We start from the raw sequence: 25,621 nt of genomic DNA, 5'->3' as shown, positions 1-25,621 counted from the left end.
GTGTGCAGGCTCTCACAGGAAGATGCTCGGTGCCCTCTGTGTCTGGGCTCCCGCCTGTGGGGGGCGCTGTCCTGCTCCCTCTGGGCAGCATTGCTCATCTTGAGCTGGTTGTTTCTGTGGTGCCATATTCCAGGCTGGAGCTTGTCTGGCAGCCATGGGGGTGGGCGTGGGTGCTCGGCTGGGGCTGCACTTAGTGCTGGGTGGGGTGGGCACCGGACGGCGGCGCAGCGGGAGGCCCCACTGGCTCCCGGTTCTCAGTGGGGGGCGGGGAGGGATGGGTGGGACTGCCAGGGCCTTGTTTCCTCTTTTGAACCTGGCCAGCTTATGGCTTGTGTCTTCATCTCCCCTGTGGGGGGATGCTGTCTTCTCTTTAAAACCTAACCAAGAACCACAGGGTGCCCATTGGCATCACTCTTTACCCAGGGAACTCCAATGTTTTAGGGAAATAGCAGCTTATTGACTGATCCCCAGCACTTTTTAAAAAAGAAGCGGTTGTTATTACACCATGCCTCAGTTTCCCCAGTTGTTCAGAGAAAATGGGGCTGGCAGGGTTGTGGAAAGGATACCTCGGGTAACATGGTGATAAACAAATAATCCTGCTGCTGACCGAGATGTAAATGAGATTTGCTAAGAAAACGTGTCAGTGGGGGGAAGACAAGGGTGCCCACTCTGGCCTCTGGCCCCACCGTGGGTCACAAGTGCCAGACAACCAGGACCAACACACAGGAGGGTTGTGGGCTCGATCCCCAGTAGCGGGCTTGCAGGAGGCAACTGATCGATGTTTCTCTCTCATCGATGTTTCTAGCTCTCCCTCTCCCTTCCTCTCTCTCTAAAATCAATAAAAACATTAAAAAAATAAAAAAACAAGATCAGAGTCATAGATTTGAGAATAGTCTCGGTAGATCTATGGCTTTGAACGGATCAGCAGTGAAATGCTACCTTAGTCCCCGGGGAACTGTGTGACAGAACAGGCAGAGAGTAAATGCGTCTGCATGTGGGTCCCTGTCAAGGGTGCTGATGGAGGGCCGCCAGCCTCTGCCATCTGGGTCTGGCCTGCAGTCAGGCCAGCGTCCTCAGGGCAGGTGAGAGGTTGGCCTAGCCCTCACCTGCGTCCACTGGCCCCTGAGCTCAGGCCTGAGGCTGGCTGCTCACCCAGGTGTGCTTTCCCTCCAGGTGAGTGAGAAAATGTAGCAGAGCGGCAGCGAGGCAACACCTGCCCCAGCTTGGCGTGGACAGCCCAGCCCAGACAGGCGGCCTGCCCCTGGTGCCCCTCAGGCCACCCTCACCATGTCCAAGAAGGGCATGGGCAGCCGAGGTAAGGGGGACAGGGCCGAGGTCCTTGCCGCGCTGCAGGCCGCCAACGAGGAGCTGCGGGCCAAGCTCACGGACATTCAGATAGAGCTGCAGCAGGAGAAGAGCAAGGTGGGCTTCCCATACCCCCTCCCCGTTCCCTCCCCACCTCCCTCGGGTCAGCGCAGTCCTGGGCGTAGCCAGGTCCCTTTGGAAGTGCCCACCCAGTTGGTCCTGGGTCCCCGGGCCTCTCCAGGCAGCTGGGAAGGACAGACAGTGCTCAGGAGGGGACAGTGGGTGGGCACCGTGAGGGCCACCACCCACAAGTGAGCACTGGGACACAGATGGGGCCCCAAGGGAACAGCCCTGGCTGTCAGCACAAGCCCAGGACCTCATCAAGTGGAACCATCCCCCTGGTGTGTTTAGAGTGGCACTGAACCCAGATATACCGGGCCCAGCATGGCCCCTTGGCTGGTTGAAGGCAACACTGGCTCTGGGCTTAGAGCTGCCAAGTTTGGGGAGCAGCGTGGTGGCCAAGCCTTGGCATCTTGTGCTGATTTTCCTCCCCGCTCTCCCTCCCTGCTGCAAAGCCCACCACCCCACCACCCCAATACACGATACATGGTGCATGACTTTTCCTCTCTGCTGATTCCCATCCAAGGAATTTTATGTCGTCCGTTAGGCGGGAAGGTGGACCTGGGTGTCTAGATCTGACCTTCCAGCCCAAGTTCTCCTGTGACACCTGCGGGTGCCGAGACATGCTCCCGCCACGAGGCCCGGTTCCATTTCAGCCTCATCTTAAGGAGACATTCTCAAATGGAGGCAACACCCAGCGTGCAAACAAAACTTTGTGAAATTAGTGTCCAGGCTTCGGCCAGGGCAGAGATCGCTCCGGGGCGACCCCAGCCTCGCTCCTGTCTTGCAGGTCAGCCGGGTGGAGAGAGAGAAGAACCAGGAGCTGAGGCAGGTGCGCGAACACGAGCAGCACAAGAACGCCGTCCTGGTCACGGAGCTCAAGACCAAGCTGCACGAGGAGAAGATGAAGGAGCTGCAGGCCGTGCGCGAGACGCTGCTGCGCCAGCACGAGGCCGAGCTGCTGCGCGTCATCAAGATCAAGGACAACGAGAACCAGCGGCTGCAGGCGCTGCTGCACGCCCTGCGGGACGGCGGCCCTGACAAGGCCAAGACCGGGCTGCTCTCGGAGGCCAAGGAGGAGGCCAAGAAGGGCTTCGAGGTGGAGAAGGTGAAAATGCAGCAGGAAATCTTGGAGCTCAAGGGGGCCAAGCGGCAGGTGGAGGAGGCGCTGACCATGGTCATGCAGGCGGACAAGATCAAGGCCGCGGAGATCCGGAGCGTGTACCACCTGCACCAGGAAGAGATTTCCCGCATCAAGAAGGAGTGCGAGCGAGAGATCCGCAGGCTGGTACGTGGGCTGCAGGTGGCGAGCGGGGAGGGGCGGTGAAGGCGGGGAGGGGGGATGGGGGGTGCGTGGGGGGCCTGTTTCTGGGCGTAGGCTCTCATACCATGACTGTTGGGCTTGGGGACTCCAGGACAGGAGGATGCCAGGATAGGTCAGAAGGGACAGCTGTCAGGCAGAGGTCCTCTCTCTGCCCCTCTCCCACCAGCTTCCTGTGTCTAGTTTGGGCCAGAACAGGACTTTTGCAAGTTAGTGTCGCATCCCCTCACCCCCAGCAGCAGTTATGGAAGCCTCCCCTTCCTAGAGTCCAGGGTAGGCTGCAAGCCAAGCAGGGCTAGTGTTCTGCTGGCACGAGTCACTTCCCTCACTGTCAGGCTCTGCAGTCTGTCCAGCTCATTGGATCTAGAGAGGTGAGACCATAAGGGCACGGGGTGGTGGCCATCCTGAGGCCGTCCTGATGTTCCTGTGCCTGGTGCATGCTCTGAGGCTGGACCGAATGAAGTTGCTATCTTGCAGGTCAGACATGGGCATCTGTGCATCCCGTAGTTAGAGACCGTGTCCCCTGGAAGGCCCCCCAGAGCCAGTGTTCTCAGAGCCCCAGGGATGGGGAGTTGGAGAATATTTAGGGATCCCAAGAGACTGCACCAGTTCTCATCCCTTGGAGCTGGGACATCCTTGGTGATTTGGGGAAATGGAGGTCAGCATTAGAGGTGTGCCCCATATCCCCATGTCCCCATGTGCAAGTCATCAGGACCCGGCTGGCTCTGCTGCTGATGACACCCGGGACCCTGAATACCCCTTCTCGGGACACAGCATGGCTCTGCACCCAGGCCACATGTCCCTTCTTCCCTGGGGCTCTGGTTTCCAAAGATGCCTCCAGACTGTGCTGTCACCTTGAACTTCCCAGACGGCCTGGACATTCCTCAAGGAGCTCAGACAACCCTCAAGCATTCCTAGAAGAGGAGACAGAATCCTTGTTTCTTTTCTTGCTTATTTCAGCTTCCACATTTTCCCCTATAGAATCAACAATCAATTTGGGGACTTTCCTTTATTTACCATTTCAGTGTTCTTTCCCAGAATCAACCCAGGAGAAGGCAGGTCCTCAGGGCCATTTCTGGCCAAATTTTCACTCAAAGTGGAAGGAAGGAGTGGGTTTGTTCATACTTGCCTGGCTCTGATGTCCTCTGTGAGCTCAGCCAGGTCTTCTCCCCAGCCACATCTAGCTGATGATGGCTCTGAGGACAGGGCTGTGATGGGCATGGAAGGGGGTCACTCCGGGCCCTGGAGCAGTGCGGGCACATCCATACTGTGTTATCAAATCTGAGAGGGATGTTTGCTGTGCACAAGGTTACTGCACGCTTGGTGCATTTGCTAAAATCAAGCTCAAAGTGTTATTAAAATTCTATATTTCTAATTACCACTTTCTCATAAAAATCTGAGGTGTATAATATTACCCCTTCCTCACCCTGTTGCCTAAATGACAGCTAGTTAAAGTAGAATCCTAGCCAATACAGTACTTAAGCCCCATAAGAAGGTTGCTGCTGGCGGGGGGGGGGGGGGGGGGGGGGGGCGGGGGGGGCGGCTGGCTTGCTTTTTGGCACTTTTGTTTCCAGGAGAGACTTGCTTCAGGTGAGTGATAGGCAGTATGTGCAAGGTCCTCCCTCTGATGGAAACTTGCAGAGTCTGGGCAGGAGTTTGTAGAAACAGCTTTAGCATGTGGGTCCCCATGACTCCTGGACAATTCTTCCATTTTTCTGAAAATCACTGATGGCAAATTCCTGCTGCCTGCACCAGCCACCACCAGACCCTTTCTTGTTTATCTGCTGGAGCAGGTGTGCACACCTGCACCGTGCAAGGTGAGGGAGAGCCGAGCTGAGGCCCCACCCCCAAGGAGCTGCTGTGCACAGGTTTCCTGCTTGGGGTCCCCAGGTGGGAGCTGCCACAGCTCTGCGATGCCACACTCACGTGGTGATGGTGCCCGTGTGGCCAGGGGTGGTGGTGATTCAGCACTGTGGGGCAGTGGGTCCACCATGTCCATGTGCTTTGTGACCGGGGATGTTTGTAAATGCAGCTTCCCAGGCTCCAGCCAGAGGCTCTGGTCTGTGCCTCTGAGCTGAGCACACTCTGTGCTGGGGGTGAGTCAAGATGTGCAGAGGACACCTTCTCCCCTCTGTCAGGGTGATCCTCCCGGCCCAGCATCTTCCACACACCTCTCCCTAGGGACCCGTCTCCAAAGGACTTCCCTCCCACTTCCATAAACCTTCTGTAACTGGGGGTGAAGGGCTGGGGCAGGAAGTTTGTGGCAGCGAGAAGGGGGATGGAAGCCTGGAAATGAAATGAAAATGATTAAGGACAGGAAGGTGGAAAATCGGTGGTGGTTATTGCTCACCAGTCAGGCGTGGCCCACTCCACCACAGCTACGATCCTAAACAAGAGCGAAGTATTGGAGGCTGTTGAGGGATCTGCTTCATTGAGGGCAAGGAGACTAACAAAGATTCGAGAAGGGCCTGCATCAGACATGAAGAGCCTTCTAATGACCTGGATTGAAGACCAGACACAAACACGTATCCCTCTCAGCACCACGACAACTGAGGCCAAAGCAAAAAGTTTGTGACGTTGAAAGAATAGGCTGGCCCAGCCGGGCGTGGCTCAGCGGTTGAGCGTTGACCTTAGGATCCAGGCAATCAGGGTTTGATTCCCGGTCAGGGCATGTGCCCGGGTTGCAGGCTGCAGCCGATCAATGGTTCTCTCATCATTGATGTTTCTATCTCTCCCTTTCCTTTCCTCTCTCTGAAATCAATAAAGATATATTTTTTAAAAAAGAAAGAACAGGCTGGATCCAACTACAGTGTTGAATTACTGCCAGCTCTGGGTGGCTGAAACCACTCAAGAACTGTTGTTCATGCCATAACGTGAAAGCGAGTGAGGAGTCTGTGAGTGCTGACGTGAAGGCAGCTGAGGAAGTTTTGGAAACTCTAGATAAGCTGACTATGGAGGAAAATTACTTTCCAGAGCAAATATTCGATATGGATGAAGCCTCCCTATTCTGGAAATGGATGTCTGAGAGGACTCTCTTCCATAAGGAGGCCAGGCCCAGGCCGGGTTTCAAGGCCTTTAAGGACCGGATAACAGTCTGGCTTGGTGGCAATGTTACAGGCTACAGATCGAAACCCCTTATGACCCGGCACAGTGAGAACCAAGGGCCTTCAAGCATTTCAATCAGTGCACACTGACAGTGTCCTGCCGGAGCAATGAGAAGTCATGGAGTACCCCGCTCCTCTTCCAAGAAGCCCTCCCGAATGGCTATACCAGCAGAAGTACTGTTGGGAGAGTTACACACCTTCAAGATCTGGTTATGGACATCCTCCTTTCGTTGGTGATCTTCATCATGGAGATGCTGCATGCTGGAGACCCTGGGCTTTAGGATGACACCCTGGGAGACATTCATTGATCTTTTTTAAAAAATATGTTTTTATTGGTTTCAGAGAGAGGAAGGGAGAGGGAGAGAGATAGAACATCAGTGATGAGAGAGAGAGTCGCTGCCTCCTGAACGCCCCTACTGGGGATCAAGCCCGAAACCCGAGCATGTGTCCTGACCCGGAATCGAAGCGTGACCTCCTGATTCATAGGTCGACATTCAACCACTGAGCCATGCTGGTTGGATGACACTCACTGACCTTAAAGTGAGTTTCCCATCATTAAAAAATCAATCCTGCCCTTTGCTTTGTGGGAAGATCACAACACCCCCCAGCTGGATGACCATCTAACTTGGCTGCATTATGCGACTCAGGGAGGTCAGCTTCTGGTCCAACCCATCCTCTGAAGTAGGTGATTTAAGTGGGATGTGTGAGCAGACTGATTTTCTTGTTTCCTGATGAAAGAATGATGTTTCTAAAGTCTCTGTGTGAGAGTGGGAATGTCAGGCCACAGGATATAGCTGCGCATTAATCTGATTTTCTGTTCACTGGCCTCTCTGTTTTCACTAATTGACTGTGTTGCCTCTGCATGTCTATGAGTTCCAGTAAATGGGAATTTAGCAATTAAGGATTTCCTTTTTTTTCTGTTCAGTTCACCACTTGCCCATGAATTCTATGATCTGGGCTAATTAGACACCTCATCTCTTTGTTTCAAAAGCTGACTTCAGCAGATGGCTGATTTATTAGCTTATTGTAACCTTAAACATCACGCAAAGCAACGAGACATCCTATCCTGCTCATGTCTGGAAATGCATTTTAAACTGAGTCTTCTTGCAAAATGAAGCTCCATTTGTAATGATGCCCATGGCACCCACGTCTGTGTGTCTGAAGAGCAGGCAGTGGTGGGGTTGGTTCTGCCCTCCCCTCCGAGGGAGGCCCACCTTTGGCCTCGGATGCACCTTTGGCAGCCTGGAAGAGGGGCTGGGAGGCAGGTGGCTTCTCGCAGCTGTTAGGAGGTTGATCTCTGCAATTTAGGGAGGGGGGAGGGCTGCCGCGTGGGGGGGGACCCCTCCTGATGCTTGTGCATTCCGCCTGTTGCTATGGTAACAGATCTGCACCCTGCCTGCCTGTGTGATTGTGTTCTGTTCTCCTTGTAGATGGAGGAGATAAAATTTAAGGACAGAGCAGTCTTCGTGCTGGAGAGAGAGTTAGGGGTTCAAGCCGGGCATGCTCAGAGACTGCAGCTCCAAAAAGAGGCTCTAGATGAGCAGCTGTCCCAGGTCAAAGAGGCTGATCGGCACCTGGGCAGCCCCAGACGGGAACTTCCTTATGCAAGCGGTGCAGGAGACGCCTCAGACCACTCAGGAAGCCCTGTAAGCACCTCCCCGCCTCGCCCGCCCACCCAGAGCCCCAGAGACCCGCCGCACACGCCTGCGGCTGCGTGTCCCTGTGAGGAAGCTGCCCTGGGAGCCAGAGTCCATGTCCAGAGCCAGAGCCCGAGCCCGAGCCCTCGCCTTCCCACACTTGGGACGCCAACCGTGCCTGTAGCCTGTCAGCCAGACCCTGGGCCCCTCAGCTTTCTGGCTCAGCTGAGAGGGCAGATAGACTTAGCCCTCCTTCCTTGCCAATGTAGTGTATAGCCCTGCCTTCACGTGGTACCCCTGCCGTGGACCCCCGAGGCTTTGGGCTTCCCACTGAGCCCACCTGAGCCACTGGGCCCCCAGGTTAAGGGTCCCTGGTACTGACTGGTGCTGGCCTTGTCCCGGGCTGGTGGGCTATGCAGCTGAACTCCTTCCCTCTCCAAGCACAGCTTTGCCTTCTGCTGGGAAGGCCGGCTCCCTGCTCCCCTCATCCTGAACTTGGCCCTTGTGTAGTGATTTCCACCACTCACATCACCCATTGCCTTCCCACCTGCTTTCCATGTAACCATGACACCCTTCTGCTCCTCCCTGGCCCGCCAGGACGGCACAGGGCCAACAGCTGCCTGGCCGTGACACCATCATCTCCTCATTGCCACTCCTCATTCAGAGCCCTCTGGGTGGTCCTGGGAAGTCGGGGTGGGGGTCTAAATTCCACGGACCCCCCATGTGGTCCATCTGGGTCGGCCCCTAGCCTCTCCTGCACCTGCTGAATGAGGAATCATTCCTCCGTCCTTTTGGACACGGGTTTGCTTTAGGACAAAACCGTGTGTGAGCTGAGCCAGCCCTAAGATAGTGACATTTCCAGGATAGAAAGTGACATTTGATAATCCTATTAGACATGGCTGAACTGAGTTAGACAGCGCCTGCCCTGGCACTATATCCGATAGATTGTGCGAACCCCAGAGACTCTCACACTGGATTAAAATGTCACAGATTTTTGCCCAAAGTTTCAGTGATTCCAAAGTGACCTTTTGGAAACATAATCATGGGAAACCAGCTTTCAAGAGTCTTAAGTCAAATGTCGGTCCCTGTGCTCACATTATAATACCAGCAGAGTGACTTCCCGCCTGCACCGCAGGGCAGACCCCTCCTGAGGTGCAGACGGCAGTGTCTGAGGAGTGCATGGGGCTGGGCCAGTGCTTTCTGGGTTCACTGTGGGTCGGGGTGCCTGCACTTGCTTGCTCTCGCCCTCCACATTTGCATTTTCTGGACATTTCTGCTCCTGCATTCTGTCCCATCTCGCAGTTTGCCGCCACGGTGCTCCAGCCCCTAGGAGGGTCCCCTCACCCACCACCAATCAGGAGTCTCGGGCCATCATGACTCGGAAGTGCTCTGGTTGTTGCCGTGTGTTGAGATTTGCAAAAGTTTCTGCACCTGCGTCTATGAACGGTTATTTGCAGTTGATTTCTGTTTTAGGAACAGCAGTTGGATGAAAAGGACGCTCGGCGCTTCCAACTTAAAATTGCAGAGCTGAGCGCCATCATTCGGAAACTCGAGGACCGGAACGCCTTGCTGTCGGAAGAGAGGAACGAGCTGGTGAGCGCTGCAAGGCCGCAGCAGGGCTGGTCCCGTGCGCTTAGGGCTGCAGCTCGGGGGGAGCTGGCTGTCAGTCCATTTCCAAGCTTCCTCATGGAAAGGAGTGATGGTGATAAGGATGGGGCTTGTGTCCGGACAGCCCTCTTGGCTGTTTCCAATAAAACTTTGTTAACAAAACCATGTTGAGGGCCAGATGTGGGCCTTAGACGCTGGTTGCCTGACCCCTACTCCATATTGTTGGGCAAAAGTATCCCCAGTTCTGCACATTTTCTGGGAAGTGTGAGGACCTCATCCTTCGGTAGCACTGTCACCATCAGTCCTTTTCTTCCCACCCGCTTTTCATGTAGACTGAGATTTCTGAGTGGCTTGTCCCCCCGGGGTGAGAGCTTCTCAATGCGTCCTGAGGGGTCCTGGTACCACAGCTCTTTCCCAATGCAACTCTGACCCTTCACTGCCTCCCAAGCTTGTTCTGCTCAGTTTGCGTATTCCGTAGGGTGACCTGCTGGTTCTCTGTCACAACTGAAAAAAAAACACACGCTCAGAATTAATTTTGTCTTTCAGCTAAAGCGTTTAAGAGAAGCTGAAAGTCAGTACAAGCCACTGCTGGATAAAAACAAACGCCTCTCTCGGAAAAATGAGAGTCTGTCTCACACGCTACGTCGAATAGAAAACAAGTTAAAATTCGTCACACAGGAGAACATGGAAATGGTAAGGGACCCTGAGGTGTCTATCAGCCAGCAGGAGGGTAACCATGACAACCTCTCCTGCTTCCTGCCACATGATTTGACAAAATACGGGGCCCCCTGGCTCTGGCTTCAGCTTTTGTCCTCACTTGAGGACAGAAACTACCAGGGCTTTAGATAAGAGTCTGGGTGCTTGAGGGCAAGGTGTCACCTGCCTGGGAGTGACAGGGAGTAAGCAGGGAAGACACTGAGAGATCACATCCCCCACCCCCAGGCCACCTTCCAACTCAGAGCACCTGATGCAGAGATGGTGGGAGCCCAGGACACTGGGTGTGAGAGAGAAAGGAACAAACAGGCTGGGTACGGGGCACAGACCAGGGGGCCAAGGGGAACTCCACTCCTGCTGCTGCCACTAAGAGGATGGGAGGTGATTGCCTGGTGTCTTGGTTGTTCCTTCTGGCCCTGAGGGATCCAGAGGCCGTGAGTAAGAGTTTATCCAAAGAGTAACTCAGCAATGTGGGGGAAGGGGGAGGAGTGCCTCCATACGCCCCTCTGCAGAACTATGGTGGGGTGTGAACTGGCATGGACAGTTCACATGATCTCATCTTGGGGAACAAAGTGTCCCCATGGGCACTGAGCCAGGCTTCACAGCCCCTCTCCCTCTTTGGGAATCATCCAAGACTCAGCCTTGGTTTCCCTGGGCTCTGCAGCCAGGCTGCTCCAAGGCCTGAGCAGAGAGCAGGAAGACCCTGACTTCCCATCACCAGTAGGACCACCCCTCTCTGCCCTTGTGACATGGTCTGGTTGGTTTTTCAGAGACAGAGAGCCGGGATCATAAGGAGACCCAGTTCCTTAAACGACCTGGATCAGAGTCAAGATGAAAGAGAAATTGACTTCTTGAAACTCCAAATCGTGGAGCAGCAGAACCTCATAGATGAGCTTTCCAAGGTGACCAGGCGCCGGGCGTCACCACAGGGTCATCCAGCTCCTTTCCCCTCCCTGCTGCCCCCCAGAGGTTACACCCCTTGCCCATCGCCCCTGAGGGTCTGCCCCAGAGGCGCCCCACAGGATCTGGGGGTTGTTTGTCTTCCTGACTCCTCCCTGGGTTCATCTTGAGCTGGGCCCCTGCCCCGTGGTCACATTGGAGGTGGCCTTTCTTGTTTCTTCTCATCTTTTTGGAGACCAGGGGTTTCAGGAGCCACACCATCACCAGTGTTAGGCTCTGGGCCACAGTGACCACAACCAGGAGCTTAAAACAAGTCTCTTACTCCCTCCCAGTTCTGGAGGCCAGAGCCCAAAATCAAAGTGCTGGCAGGGCCGTGGTTCCTCTGAAGTGTGAGGGGAGGAAGCTTCTGGTGGCCCCTTGGCCCTGTCACTCCAGTGTCTGCCTGTCTTCATGGGCCTTCTCTCTGTGTCTCTCCTCTTATAAGGACATTTGCCCACCCTAAGTCAAGAATGGCCTCATCTCAAGACCCCTAACTTAGTCCCATCTGCAAAGACCCTATTTCCATAGAAGGTCACAGTCCCAGATTCTGGGGACTAGGATGTGGACACATCTTTTTGGGGACCCCACCTGACGGTCTATACTGCCCTGTTCCTGTGGCCCTGACACCCCTTCATGAAACTCTTCTCCAATTACCCTGATTTGGGGGGTGTTCTGCTTATTGTTGGGACCCCAACTGACTCCATGGTCAGGTCCTTTCAGGACGAGCTGCCTTGGTCATTCTGTGTCCTCAGAAGCAGGAGGGAAAACAGCGTCCCTCTCTGTCGCTGGTGTGGCATGTGGCCAGAAGTGCTGGCCTGCCTTGTTTCGATATGTAACATCGCCTCCAAAATTACAGGAGATGGGACAGAGAGCTGCCTGCTCCTGCGGGCTGTGGGATGGGACCTCGCCCATGCAGCCCTCCCTGACTGTCCCTGAGACTGGAGCTCTTATCTTGCTCAGTGACCCAGTGATTGTCAATCCCACAGTTATAAGGACTTACAGGGGGACAGGAAAGGGAAGAATCAATACAAGTGCATGTTATTCCAGTTTCAAAAGGCCAGTTTGCCCTGAACGGAGGGCCCTGGCTGCTTCTGAGGGTCATGGGGTCATGGGGCCCTGGGGGGATCAGCTGAGGGAGAGAGGACCAACCATTAGGGTGGAGTAAGACCAACCCTTCCAGGGCAGAGGGACCCAGGCAATGCTGCAGTCAGGAAGCAGCAGAGGTTTGGGGGGCACAGGGCTTTGGGGGCAGGCCTGCTCTCTGATTCTCCAGACTGCTGCCCTCTCTTCTAGACCCTGGAAACCGCTGGCTATGTGAAGAGCGTGTTAGTAAGTACCACTCAGCACTGTCTGTCCTCACACCCTTTCTACTAGCTTGTCCCTGGGACCCCACCTGTGCCCATGTCTCCTTCTAGGCCAGACAGAAGTGGCCGTGCCAGCATCCGGGTGGATTTTGTGGCCACAGTGCTACCTGCCCCGAGGCTTTGCCTTGGTGACTGAGAATGTCCATCCATCATGGGGGTCACACGTGCCCTCTTGGCCTGTGGTGGCACCCAGCTCTGCTCAGTATTGAGTTACTTATTCAAGCAGAGGTCAGAGGGCTCCCCTCTCTGGGGCCCTTCTCCCCACGGTGGGTTTCCCAGCCCTGCCAGTATGGACCCACAGTCTGGGCCTGGTTGGTTCAGTCATGGTCACAAATATGCAGCCTAGCTCCCCGGAGAGAAGCTGGTCACTGATCTCCTTACACGTTCATGGGGTCCATGTCCACATGTGTGGGCTGCACATCTGTAGACATTAGCTCAGAGGATGCAGGGGGCGGGCTCATCCATCCTCTCGAGTCCCATTTCTGTGCATGCCACCAAGTCCTCCCTTACCCCCCCTCAATCGACCACAGCCGTGAAAGAAGCTGGGGGACCGTTGAATGTGTGAGCTGAGGCACCCAAACAGGTGGTCACTCCATCAGCCCGGGAGTGGAGACGAGCCGTCCTCACCTGCACACTCCCTGCGCAGGGCCACGAGGCTCAGCGTGTTTATGACGGTGTGGACAGTGCACCAGTGGAAGTCCTCTGCATTCACTCAAATGACAACACAGGGCGTTCCTTGTGCATTTGAAACCAATAGAGCTGTGCAATTACTCAAAGGAATCTCTTCAACTGGTTTCTGCAGGAGCGCGACAAGCTTCTGAGATTCCGGAAGCAGAGGAAGAAGATGGCCAAGCTCCCCAAGGTGAGTGAGGGTGTTGCCTAGACGCACATGAAACGTGTCTTTTAAAAGCCACTTAAGAGGCCTGAACCTCTTCGTTTGGGAGTGAAAAGAAAATGATTTTATTATTTCTAAAAATGGCTCCTGTGAAATAACCCAAGCAGGACCCAAAATAAATATTCTGTTCATAGTTTTAAATTTAGAAATCCAGTTCAGTGGTTAGAGTGTCAGCCCAAGGACTGAAGGGTCCCGGGTTCGATTCTGATTGTAGGCTAGATCTCCGGCCCCAGGGCACATGTGGGAGGCAACCAATCGATTATGTCTCTCTCACATCGATGTTTCTCTCTCTCTTTCTCTCCCCTCCCTTCCACTCTCTCTAAAAAGCAATGGAAAAAATATCCTTGGGTGAAAATGTTTTAAAAAGTTAGAAATCCAGCCTTATTTCTTTTAGATTTCCAAGGGAAGATATGAACTCATGACAATAATAAGGAGGGGGAGGGGAGGGGAAGGGGGAGGGGGGGAGGGGCCTGCCTGGGACTCTGGCCCAGAGCCTGACAGCAGGTTTTAGCCTTGTGGATGGGCTGGGGGAGGTTCACTCTCCCCACCTGGGCCCTTTGGCTGGTGCTTCGGTGAAACAAGAAGAGGGACAGGCTAGGGAATCAGGAGTCATCAGTGGGCAGGATGGGCTTGGGGGCCGAGGACAGGGCATTGGTTGATGAATTGGCCCCCACGCACTCCAGCCTCGGTGGCCAGTGGACTGTCCATCAGCTGGAACACAGGGCCCCGGGGGAGGGGCACCGGGTTGTGAATGTAAAAGTTCAGCTGTGGAGCATCCCTCAGGCAGGGCCCTCACATAACTGGGGAAGGACCAGCTTTTGCTCTTGTTTTTTCTTTTATTCTAATCTGCCGAGGATGATACTTTGAAAATACAACAAAAATGAATTACTAGGCAAGTGGCCATGTGCTGAAAGCTGGGCCAGTGCTCACTGTTAGTCTCCTGTGTCATGTCACCTGCACAGTGGCATCGAGTGCCGCTGTCCTGGGACTTGCAGAGCTGGTTCCCATGGCCGTGCTCAATCCCCACCACAGAGGTGGACCACCTCTCTGCACACCTCTAGCCCCCTGCACTCTGCCCTTTGCCAGCCTCGCTTCCAGAAGGACCACATGACGACCCCCTTGCCCTGAGGTTGGGAAGCCGATATGGAGCCTGGGGTGCGGCTGTGCAGCTGGCCTACAGCTGGGCAGCTGAGGAGCTGGTGGGAGTGGCTCAGAGACCCATGGGGACTGGTAACTCAGCCTGGCTGGGTTTGGACTAACACTACCTTTGTCCAAAGCCGGTTGTAGTGGAGACCTTCTTTGGATACGATGAAGAGGCTTCCCTGGAATCTGATGGCTCTTCCATATCCTATCAAACCGACAGGACAGACCAAACCCCGTGCACCCCAGAAGATGACCTGGAGGAGGTAACAGGGCTGGCAGGGGCAAGGTCAGTGCTGGCGGGCCAGTGGAAGCCCAGCTGGGCCCTGGCCTCAGCTACCCACTCTGTTTCCACCCCAGGGGCTCAGACTCACCTCCCTGGGGCACCAGGTAGAGGCCCAGCACTAATGCTGTCTGTGTGCTTCTCCAGGGCATGGCCAAGGAGGAGACGGAGCTACGGTTCCGGCAGCTGACCATGGAGTACCAGGCCCTGCAGCGCGCGTATGCCCTGCTGCAGGAGCAGGTCGGAGGGACGCTGGACGCAGAGCGAGAAGTTAAGGTCTAACTGACTTCCACTCCAGTGGGCACCTCCCCGCTTGACCCTGGCCACGGCAGGGACATAGGCATCGCCTTACCTTCCTGCCCGGGGTCCTTTTCTCCCACAGTCCACCTGGCTGGGCTGGGACCTGCCAGAGCAGCGCTGGGCTCAGGGGTGCTGATGAACCTCTAGGGAGCGCTTTTGCTTTGCAGTGCTTTTAGGGAGTTGTCCCCTAACAGAGGCACAGAGGTGAGGGAGAGCCAGCATTTGAGCTCAGGTTTTGAAATTTGCTGAGATTATTCATTCATCCAACACACGCTGAGCTCAGATGCTGTGCCCACCTGCTGCCCCTTAGGGAGAGAGGAAGCCCCGAGTTGAGGGACCCCGAGGCTCTGTGCCCAGCTGGCTCCATATGCTCTCTCATCCATTTGCCCTGGAAAGTGTTCCCAGGGGAGCAGGAGTGCCCAAGGACATAAAGCGCCCTATGGTTCAGACCCCAAGGGTAATTAATTCAGAGGAGGGTGGCTGGGACCCTTGGAAGCCCACGTGGCACTTAGGGGGCTGGTTTTGTAAACAAGGGACAGGTCCTGAAAAAGAGGGAACCCAGGGCCAGCAAAGGGTGCTATGTCTGAAGGGAAGGCGCCGTGAGGGCTCTGGGCGGGCGATCACTTTGCAGGCCCCTCTTTGTGTGGTCGGCACTGTCATCCAGGAACTGGAACAAGCCCTAGCCAGCACCCAGCAGGCCCAGGGGTCCTTGTTGGCCATCCACCCTACAACAGACAATTTCCCCTAACAGCCCCTCAAAATGAATCACAGATCACCCCAGTAACGGAGTGAGGTCGCTCGCTTCAAATAAGCCTTGAAGTTCTTCCTTCCTTGTGGAGCATCCTTGCAAAGCTGCTAACTGCCACTTCACTAGCTGAACCAGCAGGTCAACAGACCTCCGAATCTCCAAATCTCCGTCGCGCCTGCGTGTCCTGGCTCTTAGAGAAAATTTGATGTCTCTCTCCTCCCGCCCCACAGACCCGTGAGCAGCTCCAAGCAGAAGTGCAGAGAGCGCAGACGCAGATAGAGGACCTAGAGAAGGCCCTGGCTGAGGAGGGGCAGGTGAGCGTGTCCACGTGGTGGCATGTGGGTCCGACCGAAGCAGGGCTGTCCCCTCCTGCTCTCTATCCAGGACCTTCAAGAAAATGGGTGATGTCATGGGTTGTCATTAGCTGCGTGACAGTTGTCATGAGGGGGCTGCTTCAGAGGCTGGGTGTTGCGTCCTTCTGTTGAACCCTCTGCTCCGCTGAATCGTGACTTAACTGTTGGATTTATGCTTTTACCCAGCAGTGTATTTATTCCTCCATGTCCATTCCATTTTCAAGGATATGAAGTGGATCGAAGAGAAGCAAGCCCTATATCGGAGAAACCAAGAGCTTGTGGAGAAGGTGCGCTGACCTGTCGGAGAGTCTGTCCAGTTCCCTGGGAAAAGCAAGATTGCTCTGCGCCCAGCAAGCGTGCAGGGCTCTGCAGTGCTTGACAGGAGCCGCTGCTGGCCCCCCTGAGGGCCTTCTGTGCTTCTCACTCCTGTGGGCTCCACCCCACCCCGGCCTCCAGGGGCAACCGGGAAGGAGGCGCCTGGGCCTGGGTGGAGCCCTGAGCCTGTAGCAGCTTCTCCATCCGTGTTTGGCGGTGCTGACGGTTCTGTGGTTGGCGATGGTTAGAACTCGGAGTTAGGGCTAGGTTGGAGAAGGGGCTCATGGTACAGAGGACTGCAGGCTGTAGGCCGTTGGCCAGATTAGACCTGGGTAGTTGGTGGCCATCCTGAGTGTTCAGACAATGTCCCTCCAGCCCTGGCCAGCCTAGGATTCAAGGGTGCACCTGGCCCTGAAGTCCCCTCCCCAAATTAGCCAAGGGGCAGGACTCACCCAGGCTCACTAGGGTGGACCCACATGGACTCAGGCTGGAGTGAGGCCTCTGGGCCAGGCTCTCAGGCAAGTGGCCATCCCCATGGACAGCGAGCAGCTGTCAGGAAAGCCAGGGAGTTGACCTCTCATGACCTCCAGTGTCTCGTCTATCTTTTCTGTTACAGATTAAACAAATGGAGGCACAAGAAGCTCGGTTAAAACATGACGTCCAGGATGCGAGAGACCAGAACGAGCTGCTGGAATTCCGGATCCTGGAACTGGAGGTGCGCCGTGGACACGGGAGCTAGGCGTGAGCAGAGGCGCCTGAGTGGGCTTGCCCACAGAGCTGGTTTGATGGGGGCTGAGCAGGCCCCTCACACAGCCTTCCTGACATATGACCCCAAAAGGCCGAGTTGGAAAGGATGCATCTCTTTGTATGAGGGTGCCATGCAGTGACCAGCCACCCTCCCTGCCAGGGCAACTGGGACATGTGATCCACCTCTGAGGCAGGGAGGCAGTGACCCTGGCTGCTGTCCTCCCTGCTGGCCACCCGCACACAGCTCCAGGGCCCCCCTTGGGTCCTGGCCACCTTCAGAACACCTGGCAACAAGGAGGTCATGGCCCTAGCTGGCAGGATGACCACCCTATTGTGTAACACTGTGACCCATCTTTGATCTGTTTCTCTGTACCCTCATGTCCACTGTCCTGTTTCCTGGCAACCCTGCATCCCTGCACACCCAAGGTGTAGGGTGTAGAGTATGGGGTCCCCACTTGCCCACCGAGGAAGCAGGTTGATCAAGTCCAGATGGAGTCACTCCTCAGGGTCCCCCTTCCACCTCCCTGGGGTGGCAGGAAGACTGTGCAGCTGCCCCGTGTGTGACCGTCCCCTTGACCTCCCGGGCTCCTGCATCTGGTCCTGTATAAGGATGTGGCAGCACCAGCCACTGTCCTGGGGATTGCTCCAGCCAGGCCTGCGGAGGACACTGCTCCCCAAGTGTCCTGACAGTCCTTTGGGGTTCGTGGTGGGTGAGCAAGTCGTCCTGAGGGCCCACCTGGGCTGGGAGCTCCAGCTTCTTTGCTCATCTGCACAGGGGCCACCTTCTTGGGCAAATCCACTGAGGTTTCAGCCACTGCTACGGCCAAGGTTTCATTACACAAATGTTGTGTTGACCACATTTGGTGGCCTCTGTGGCTTTACTGTGTTCCCTGGGCTGTCCCCAGCACAGCCTCCATGGAGGGAGGAGACGGGAGGGACCAGCGGCCCATGCCCAGCCTTGCTCTCTGTCTAGGAGAGGGAGAGGAAGTCACCTGCCATCAACTTCCACCACACCCCCTTCGTGGACGGCAAGAGCCCCCTCCAAGCGTACTGTGAGGCGGAAGGCGTGACGGTAACCCCCTGCCCCAACTGTGCCCCAAGTGTGCCCACCCCTGCCCTGTCCACCTGGTGCTCACCTCCCACGTGTCCCTCATATGTTTGCCTCCAGGACATCCAGGTCACAGAGCTGATGAAGAAGCTGGACATCTTGGGGGACAACGCCGTAAGTGTATGTTGCTCTCCTGATTTGTGCATGCCTCCTCATGCCGTGGTCCGGGGTCCCTGCGAGCCCCCTGTGGTCCTGCCACAGGCCTCCCTGCCCAGCCACACCCTCCTTGGGACCAGAGCTGCTCGAGATGGGCCCCAGACATTTGGGAGAAATTCTGTTCCTTTCTCATGTTGCTCCTGTGCCCGTGTGGGTGGCGACCAGCATTCAGAAGCAGAGGGGCTTGGGCCTCTGCTCCGCCAGGTGGGAAGCCCACACCCAGTTCCTCAGCAGAGATACTTCTAGCCACGTGACCTCAGTTCCTGAAATCCCTCTCAGTCTTTAACTCTTCCAGACCCTTCCTGGGATGGGCTGTGGCTCTGTGGCATGCCTTAGACACCCAGACTCAGGATCCTCACTACTTGGTTTTGGAGGGTGGGCAGAACCCATAAATAATTCTCAAGTCTCATTTAGGGCAGATTTCCAATTTCTACAGCAAAGCCCTGGAAGGAATCCTAATTACTGAGGGGACAAAGTGACTGAACACCTTCATCCCAGCCTCCAGCCTCCGTCCATCCATCCATCCATCCATCCATCCATCCATCCATCCATCCATCCATCCATCCATCCATCCATCATCTACCCTCCACCCTCTGTCCATCCATCCATCCATCCATCCATCCATCCATCCATCCATCCATCCATCTATCCATCTATCCGTCCGTCCATCTATCCATCCATCCTCCATCCTCTGTCCATCCACCCATCCATCTTCCATCCATCCGTCCTCCGTCTCCCCTGTCCATCTACCATCCTGTCTCCTCTGTTCCGCACCCTCCTTCCTCTGTTCATCCATCTCCCACCCATCTCCAGCCAACTCCACCCATCATCCTGCGCTTGCTGAGTCCTCTGCTCAATGGGTGGATTGACTGTACTAGGTGGGAGCCCCGCTACACACCCCAGAACTCTGCCCCCCAAGTTATACTGACAAACGCACTGTCTATAGCTGTCCTAAGGCAATTTGGGCTCGCTACCCTGGTCACTGCTCTCAAGAAAGAGTGAGACAGTCAGATCAGTGCACTTCCACAGTAGGTGGAGGAAAAAAGAAACAAACGTATACAAATACACACACACACATTCTTACCCACAAGCACATACCAAAACCCAGGCATTCATGCAGCCTGCTCAGTTTCCCCAGAGGCAGGAGGGATGAGGGGCACCTGGCCCCAGCCCCATGCTTGAGTTGAGGGTGCAGCATGCCCCCATGGACAGAGCCTGCCTCTGGGCCTATATCAGTTGGCCACTACCCCCCACCCTGTGCTGACTGTGGTATTGGGATGACAAGAGACCCCTGCCTTTAGGGAGCTCCCACTGCAGAGGGAGTCATGGACACCCCAGCTCCCACCGTGGTACTGATAAAGGTGGCAGCTGGGGTCTGAGCAGTGCCCACACATGTGCCCACATTCTCTGAGGATGCTCACTGACCCCACAGCTAGACGCACCTCTCCTGGAGGGACCACCCGGGTGGGCTTCTTGGAATAAGATAACATGCAGAAAAAAGGCAGAAACACCAGGGATGGGGACCATTTCACAGCCATGAATGTTTGACCTTTGCTCCACATTTGTAAGTGGTGTTTTAATAATTTAGGGCTGCACGTGCAAAGAGCTGACTTTAAACAAAGATGGGGACATAGGCACAGTGGGGACACATTTATTGCTGCCAGCCTGCTTGATGTGCTGCCACCTGTTTCATTCTGCCTCGTGGGCTAATTTAGACCATCATGGTTACCAGCAGTGAGAGGACAAGAGAGGAGAGAAAGGAGAGCGCACCCAGAGTGAACAGGGCCAAGAGTAGAGGATGTCAGAGATTCCTGGGAGGGCGTTTAGTAAAAGCTTCCTTAGCTGTGGCCCTAGCTCCCACTCTGCGTCTGGTCAATCAGCCCCACTAAACACCCACCATTGAGGCCCACTGTGCAGCCACCATTCTGCCCCACCATGCACCCCTCATTCAGCCCCACCATGCACCCATCACTCATCCCAGCTGCCCAGGATGGCCCTGCCCCTGACTATATGTGTATTCTGCTTTGACACAGAACCTGACCAATGAAGAGCAAGTGGTTGTCATACAAGCCAGGACAGTCCTGACCTTGGCGGAAAAGGTAATGTGGTTGTGTGGATGCTCCTGGGAGGGGCTGGGCTCCCAGCAGGTCTCCTTCTCTGTGCTCAGCTCAGAGAAAATGCTCTTTCTGGGAGGAGGAAGTGGGGGTGGTGGTGTGTGTGCTAATTCTGTTGCCTTGGAAAGTCTGGGACATGCATAAGTCAAAATGCACCCACCATGCATGTTTGCAAATGACAGATTCCGCTAGACCTTGCCACAATGCCAGCTCTGCCTCGGTTTCCCCCCGAAGGCTGGAGATGTGGTGGGTCTGTAAAACCATCAGCATTCTATTTGACTTGCCAAGACCCTCCTGTGGGGACCGCCCAGCTGACCCGAGCTCCCCATACCCAGCTTCCCTGCTCCTAAGGCCACCAGCCTGCTCCTGGTCCCACACACAGCCCCAACCTGCCCGGTACACCGTAGGCTGGCTGTCAGCACGTCCCCCTACAGGCCTCCAACAGGAAGGGGAAGGAATGTTCCAGAGAATAAGGGTTCAGGGGCCGGGACTGGGGAGAACAGGCCCCCCTTCCACATCTCCTGCAGAACTCGCAGGGACATGTGCTCCTGCTGCCCTCAGCTAACATCCCTTTTGTCCCTGGGGAAGGGCTAAGGAACAGACTCCCTGGAGACCAGGCAGGCTGGGGAGGCCTGTCCTGCACGCTGGGCACATGGAGATCAGGGAGATCACAGTGCCAGCCCAGCCCCTACTGCTGGCAAGGGCAAAGCTATCCCTGCCAGGCCTCCCTCCCTCCTTCCCCGGGGTGTTTCCATGGAGTGGGGGTGGGATGGGGATGGTCACCAGAGGGTCACAGTCACCTACTCTGTTTGTGTCCAGTGGCTCCAGCAGATTGAAGAGACAGAGTCAGCCCTGCAGCGGAAGATGGTCGACCTGGAGAGTGAGAAGGTTGGTGGGCGTCTCGCCATGTGGCCTTCACCGTGGCATCACCAGGTCGGATCCCCGAGAACGAGACCCAGGTCCTCTTGTGTTTCAGGAGCTGTTCAGTAAGCAGAAGGGCTACCTGGATGAGGAGCTGGACTACAGGAAGCAGGCCTTGGACCAGGCTCACAAGGTAGGAGAAATTCGCTGCTGAGCCCCTGGGGTTGGGGCACTGCCCTTCCTCCTTCCTTGGGACTCAGAAGCCCAGGTCTGGCGAAGCTTGTGAGCCCAGGAAGAAGCCTTCCCTCCACTGTTTTTTCCTTGGGGACGCCTGCCCACCCGCCTGCCCCCCTGGACTGTCACCGCACTCTGGGCTCATGTATCTGCCAATCGCATTTTCCTGACATTATAAATCATGTAGAGGGCCGTGCTCCTGGGCCCTGGTGGCCACACTCTAGAGCATCATTATAGCCAGTCCAGGAGGAAAGAGTGCCCTTTGCAGTGGCAGGAACTGTAACACCGAGGGACGGGGTACCTGCCCCCACCGGGCAAGACTAACCTCTCCCCTCCCACCCAGCACATCCTGGAGTTGGAGGCCATGCTGTTCGACGCCCTGCAGCAGGAGGCAGGGGCTAAGGTGGCTGAGCTGCTGTCGGAGGAGGAGCGGGAGAAGCTCAAGGTGGCGGTGGAGCAGTGGAAGCGCCAGGTCATGAGCGAGCTGCGTGAGCGGGATGCCCAGATCCTGCGGGAGCGCATGGAGCTCCTGCAGCTGGCACAACAGGTGCGGGCGGGGGTTGGGGGAGATGGTGCCATGAACATGCCCTCTAGTAGCCACACCTCAATGACCGTACCCTCCCATGGCCACATCCTTGAGGAGCCTCCTGCCAGATCACCCTTCCCCTTCAGACTAGCCTCCTGGGCCACACTGTCCAGGTCTCTGGGTGCACATTCCCTCTCCTGGGATCCCTGACTGCGGGCTAAGGGGGTGGTGAAGGTGCCATCTGGGGAGCAGCAGCTCGTGGGCTGGAGAGCAGCCCCTCACAGCGCAGAGGTTTGAAGACAGGGCCTTGTTAGCATGACCGTGGGGCCCACGTCCAGCAGGGCAGCTGCTCTGTGACGTTTGTGCACCAAGTCTCTGAGTGAAACCTTGAAAGCCTTTTTCCCACGTGGTTTCCCAGATGCTCTGACTATTGAAGACTCTCCTCCTTTTACCATTGCAGAGAATTAAAGAGTTAGAAGAAAGAATAGAGGCTCAGAAGAGGCAAATAAAGGAACTGGAGGAAAAGGTAAAATAAACGCACATTTCAGGGCTTGCTTGTACTTTATCACTTGTAATGGGGCTGAGACCAAATATTGTCAGGAGTGCTGTACATGCCCTGCCTCCACAGACTTCGTCAGTATTATCAGCCAATGACACTGTCACTGTCAGCCCTGGTGACAGGTCCATCTGGCTGGTCCCACCCCACAGAGGAGGAAACTGAGTCCCTGAGAAGCGAGGTGACCAGCAGAGGCCTGCTTGTGCTGGGGATGCACCAGACACGCCTCCCAACTGTCACCCACAGCCCTGCCTCTGGCCTGTGCAAGGTCCTCCAGGGCATATCTCTATGTGGTGGCAGCACCGTCACTCAGTCCCAGGCCGTCCCCACAGCCCCTCAGGCATCAGCCTTAAACCCTGGACACCAGCACACCAGGGTTGCTCCTTACCCGGCCACTCCCCCCACCCCCCCGTCTTGTTCTGTCTGTGACTGCACAGTATTTCTTGCCAGATGTGCTACAAACTCTCTTTTTTCTTTCTTCTCTCCATGTCTCCACCTTCCCCTCCCTTTTCAGTTTCTATTTTTGTTCTTATTTTTCTCCTTAGCTTTCATTCTGTGGTCATAGCTCGCCTGGGCACTTTTACATGGTGAGTAGGTCATCAGCTGGAGTTTTCGGGCAAGGGCCCACTCTGCCCCCTGCCTGCCCGGGAGCTGCGGGGCAGCCCAGGACCCTCAGTCCCCCGCACTGGGGCCAGGATGCAGAGGGGCCTGCCATTGTCGGAGGGCACAGGGCACTCGCCTTTCTTGACAAGGAAGGAGGGCAAGGACCCTTCTCATGGGACCACTGCAGTGGAGGGATGAACGTGCCCCAAATGCCTTGCAGCTCCGTGTTTTTCTGCGTCTGGGGCATCAGTGTTGACAGAGCACAGTTGTCCCGTTGTTTGTCCTTCCCCTTGGTATCGGGTACAAGCTTGGGTCACACTGGAGATCCAGCCAGAGAAGTCAGCTTCCCTGACTGCTGGCCCATTCACAGCATTAATCATGCTGAGCTGTGGTGCCATCCCCACAGTTTTCAGACCACGGCCACATGTGGGAGCTGGCCACTGCCTCTCCTGAAACAAGATGAGAGGACTAGTCGGTCTCTGTCCCAGGTCCCACCCTTCACAGGGTGCCCAGAGAGGACCCTTCCCTGGAAGTGTGGTCGCCCTTTCCCGAGGCCTCACCCCTGCAGCCCCTTCCTGTCACTGAGCTGCCTCCTTTACGTGTCCATGTCTCTGTTCTTCCAGCCCCCAGAGGAGCCAGACCCTGTTCTTCCAGCTGGACTAGACAGCAGCGGGTGTCTGGGTGGCAAAATGAGACTGCCTGTGTCATCCCTGCAGACCCAGGAGGACCTTGTCTGTGTGGACCCCCTCCCGTCAAGGAAGAGGCAGAGAGGGGGGCTCGAGTTGCTCTGAGCGGGCGGCTGTTCACCCTGATGAGCCAGAGTTAGAACTCATTTCCTGACTGGGCTCCTCTGGAAGAGGCCTGGTCTTCGCTGCTGGACCCTGGGGTCCCTCCTTGGGATGCAGCCTCTCAACCCCAGTTCCAGGGATGCTCCCCTGCTGCGAGGTCAGGGTGTGTCCCCAAGCCTGCACACCCTCCCCTCCTGGTTCCTGTAGTAGCTGTTACATGATCTATGAAGTGGATTCTCAGAAAAACGCAGGTGCCCCACACAACGACAGAATGAAGGCTGTGGCCACAACAGTGACCTGTGTCCCGGGAAACCAGAACAGTTGCCCGGGATGACCCGAGGATGATCTCCCTATGCCACCACAGGTGGGCTACAGTGACGCTCACTGGGGTCTCAAGCACTTACTGATGGATACACACAATGTCCTCCCATGTTTATGATGCTGTCATCTCGTGAGCACAGATGGGACTGTGGCTGCTGGGCCATTCCATGCCATCACCGTGGCCTCGACCCCGCCCAGAACGTGAAGGCTGAGGTCCTGCTGTGAGCCTTGGCCGGGAGCCTGGTGGGACTGAGCATGTTGACGGGAGGTGGACGAGATGGACAGAGGTCTCACCTCAGAGATCCTGGTGGCCACCTCCAACAGCACAGCACAGACCCCACGGAGGCCTGGGTGCCCGTCACCACCCGCTCAAGACCCACAGGCTGCAGGGAGCAGAGTGTGGTTGAAGCTGCCCTGTCCAGAACTCTGCCCTTCACACTCAAGGGCTGGTGCCCCAGCAAGGGGACGGCAGTGCACCTGGGAATGTGACGAGGGAGCTGGACACTGAGGTGGCGAGCAGGTAAGGCAGGCCACTGGTCCATGGGGACGGCACTTCCCTCCCAACTGCTTGGGGCCCTCACGGGGCCCTGACCTCCCTCTGACCTGCAGGATTCTGCCTCATCTGATTCTGCCCAGTCCAGTGTGGCTCCTTTTAAATGTGGGTCAGTTTGCTGGGACACTCTTCTGTATCTATATGGATGGGTGGGGCCAGATAGGGGAGCTCCCTCCCCATCACCACCCCTGGACCAGGTCTGATCCCTAGAGGGCTTCTATGTTGGGGCTCCTCAACTGTCTCCTCCTCAGCCTAGACCCAGGACACCCCCCAGGCCAGCCAAGGCCTCCCCAAGAACCGTGTGAATGTGCCAGGAACTGTCCTGAGTTCCAAGTGTGGCCTCATTTCCACTCTGCGGTGAAGAGCTTTTGAAAGGCCTTTGCCATTCCTGCTCCAGCCCCCACTGGGTCTTAGCTTGCCCTGCCCACCCCATCCTGCTGCCCTCGGAAACTTAGAAAAGAGAAAGCCGCCTACATTATCTTATGGAGCCATCCTCCTCTCTAACCCCAACTCCCAGCTTGGTGGGGCATCCTGTGCGACCCCAGATGCACTCATGTGATTGGCCGAGCATCACAGCCACCTGGCCCATGTCACCCCTTCTCCCTGCCCCAGAGCCAGGAGGCAGTGCAAACATGGATCCCTGGGGAGGGAGGAGGGTCAGGACAGGGAGTGAGGTGGGTGAGGTAAGGCTCTGGTGCAGGGTGAGCCAATTCTGGTTTCCGAGTCTGTAGGGCGGCAACAGTGACCATCACAGCACCTCCTGTGAGCAAACAGCAGGCACTGTTGTCATCATAGAAAAGGGGTGAGAGCCAAGCAGAAGCAGAGGCAGAGGCCAGACCTTGGAGGGAGGAATATCTAAGACTGCCACCTGTTTATCCAGAAAGGGTCGGTGAGGTTTTCTTCATGTC

The 25,621-nt window shown here is 56.0% G+C and overlaps 1 protein-coding gene across 19 annotated transcripts; it reads left to right on the top strand.

Moving 5' to 3' along the window:
- The first annotated feature begins 1,287 nt into the window (after nt 1-1,287).
- JAKMIP3 (Janus kinase and microtubule interacting protein 3) lies at nt 1,288-23,842 on the top strand. Of its 19 annotated transcripts, none has more exons than XM_087824193.1 (22): nt 1,288-1,422; nt 2,216-2,713; nt 7,281-7,496; nt 8,961-9,080; nt 9,642-9,788; nt 10,580-10,711; nt 12,042-12,077; nt 12,915-12,974; nt 14,285-14,413; nt 14,578-14,706; nt 15,709-15,792; nt 16,056-16,118; nt 16,763-16,861; nt 17,867-17,965; nt 18,062-18,115; nt 20,191-20,256; nt 21,091-21,159; nt 21,248-21,325; nt 21,710-21,913; nt 22,353-22,418; nt 22,994-23,035; nt 23,675-23,842. In XM_087824193.1, exons 1-22 carry the CDS (start codon nt 1,288-1,290, stop codon nt 23,840-23,842), a joined length of 2,694 nt encoding a protein of 897 aa, XP_087680319.1. The 19 variants fall into 19 exon arrangements, with proteins under 19 accessions (XP_087680319.1, XP_087680318.1, XP_087680324.1 ...); XM_087824192.1 differs by having other exon boundaries at nt 18,062-18,121; XM_087824198.1 differs by lacking the exon at nt 23,675-23,842 and having other exon boundaries at nt 8,970-9,080; nt 22,963-23,013.
- The last annotated feature ends 1,779 nt before the right edge of the window (nt 23,843-25,621 follow it).

Source organism: Miniopterus natalensis, chromosome 14, assembly GCF_054644295.1.
Source record: "Miniopterus natalensis isolate mMinNat1 chromosome 14, mMinNat1.hap1, whole genome shotgun sequence".
In the NCBI taxonomy this organism is placed as follows: domain Eukaryota; kingdom Metazoa; phylum Chordata; class Mammalia; order Chiroptera; family Miniopteridae; genus Miniopterus; species Miniopterus natalensis.
The sequence above is the reverse complement of the archived record's forward strand: the minus strand, read 5'-3'. Positions and strand labels throughout refer to the sequence as shown.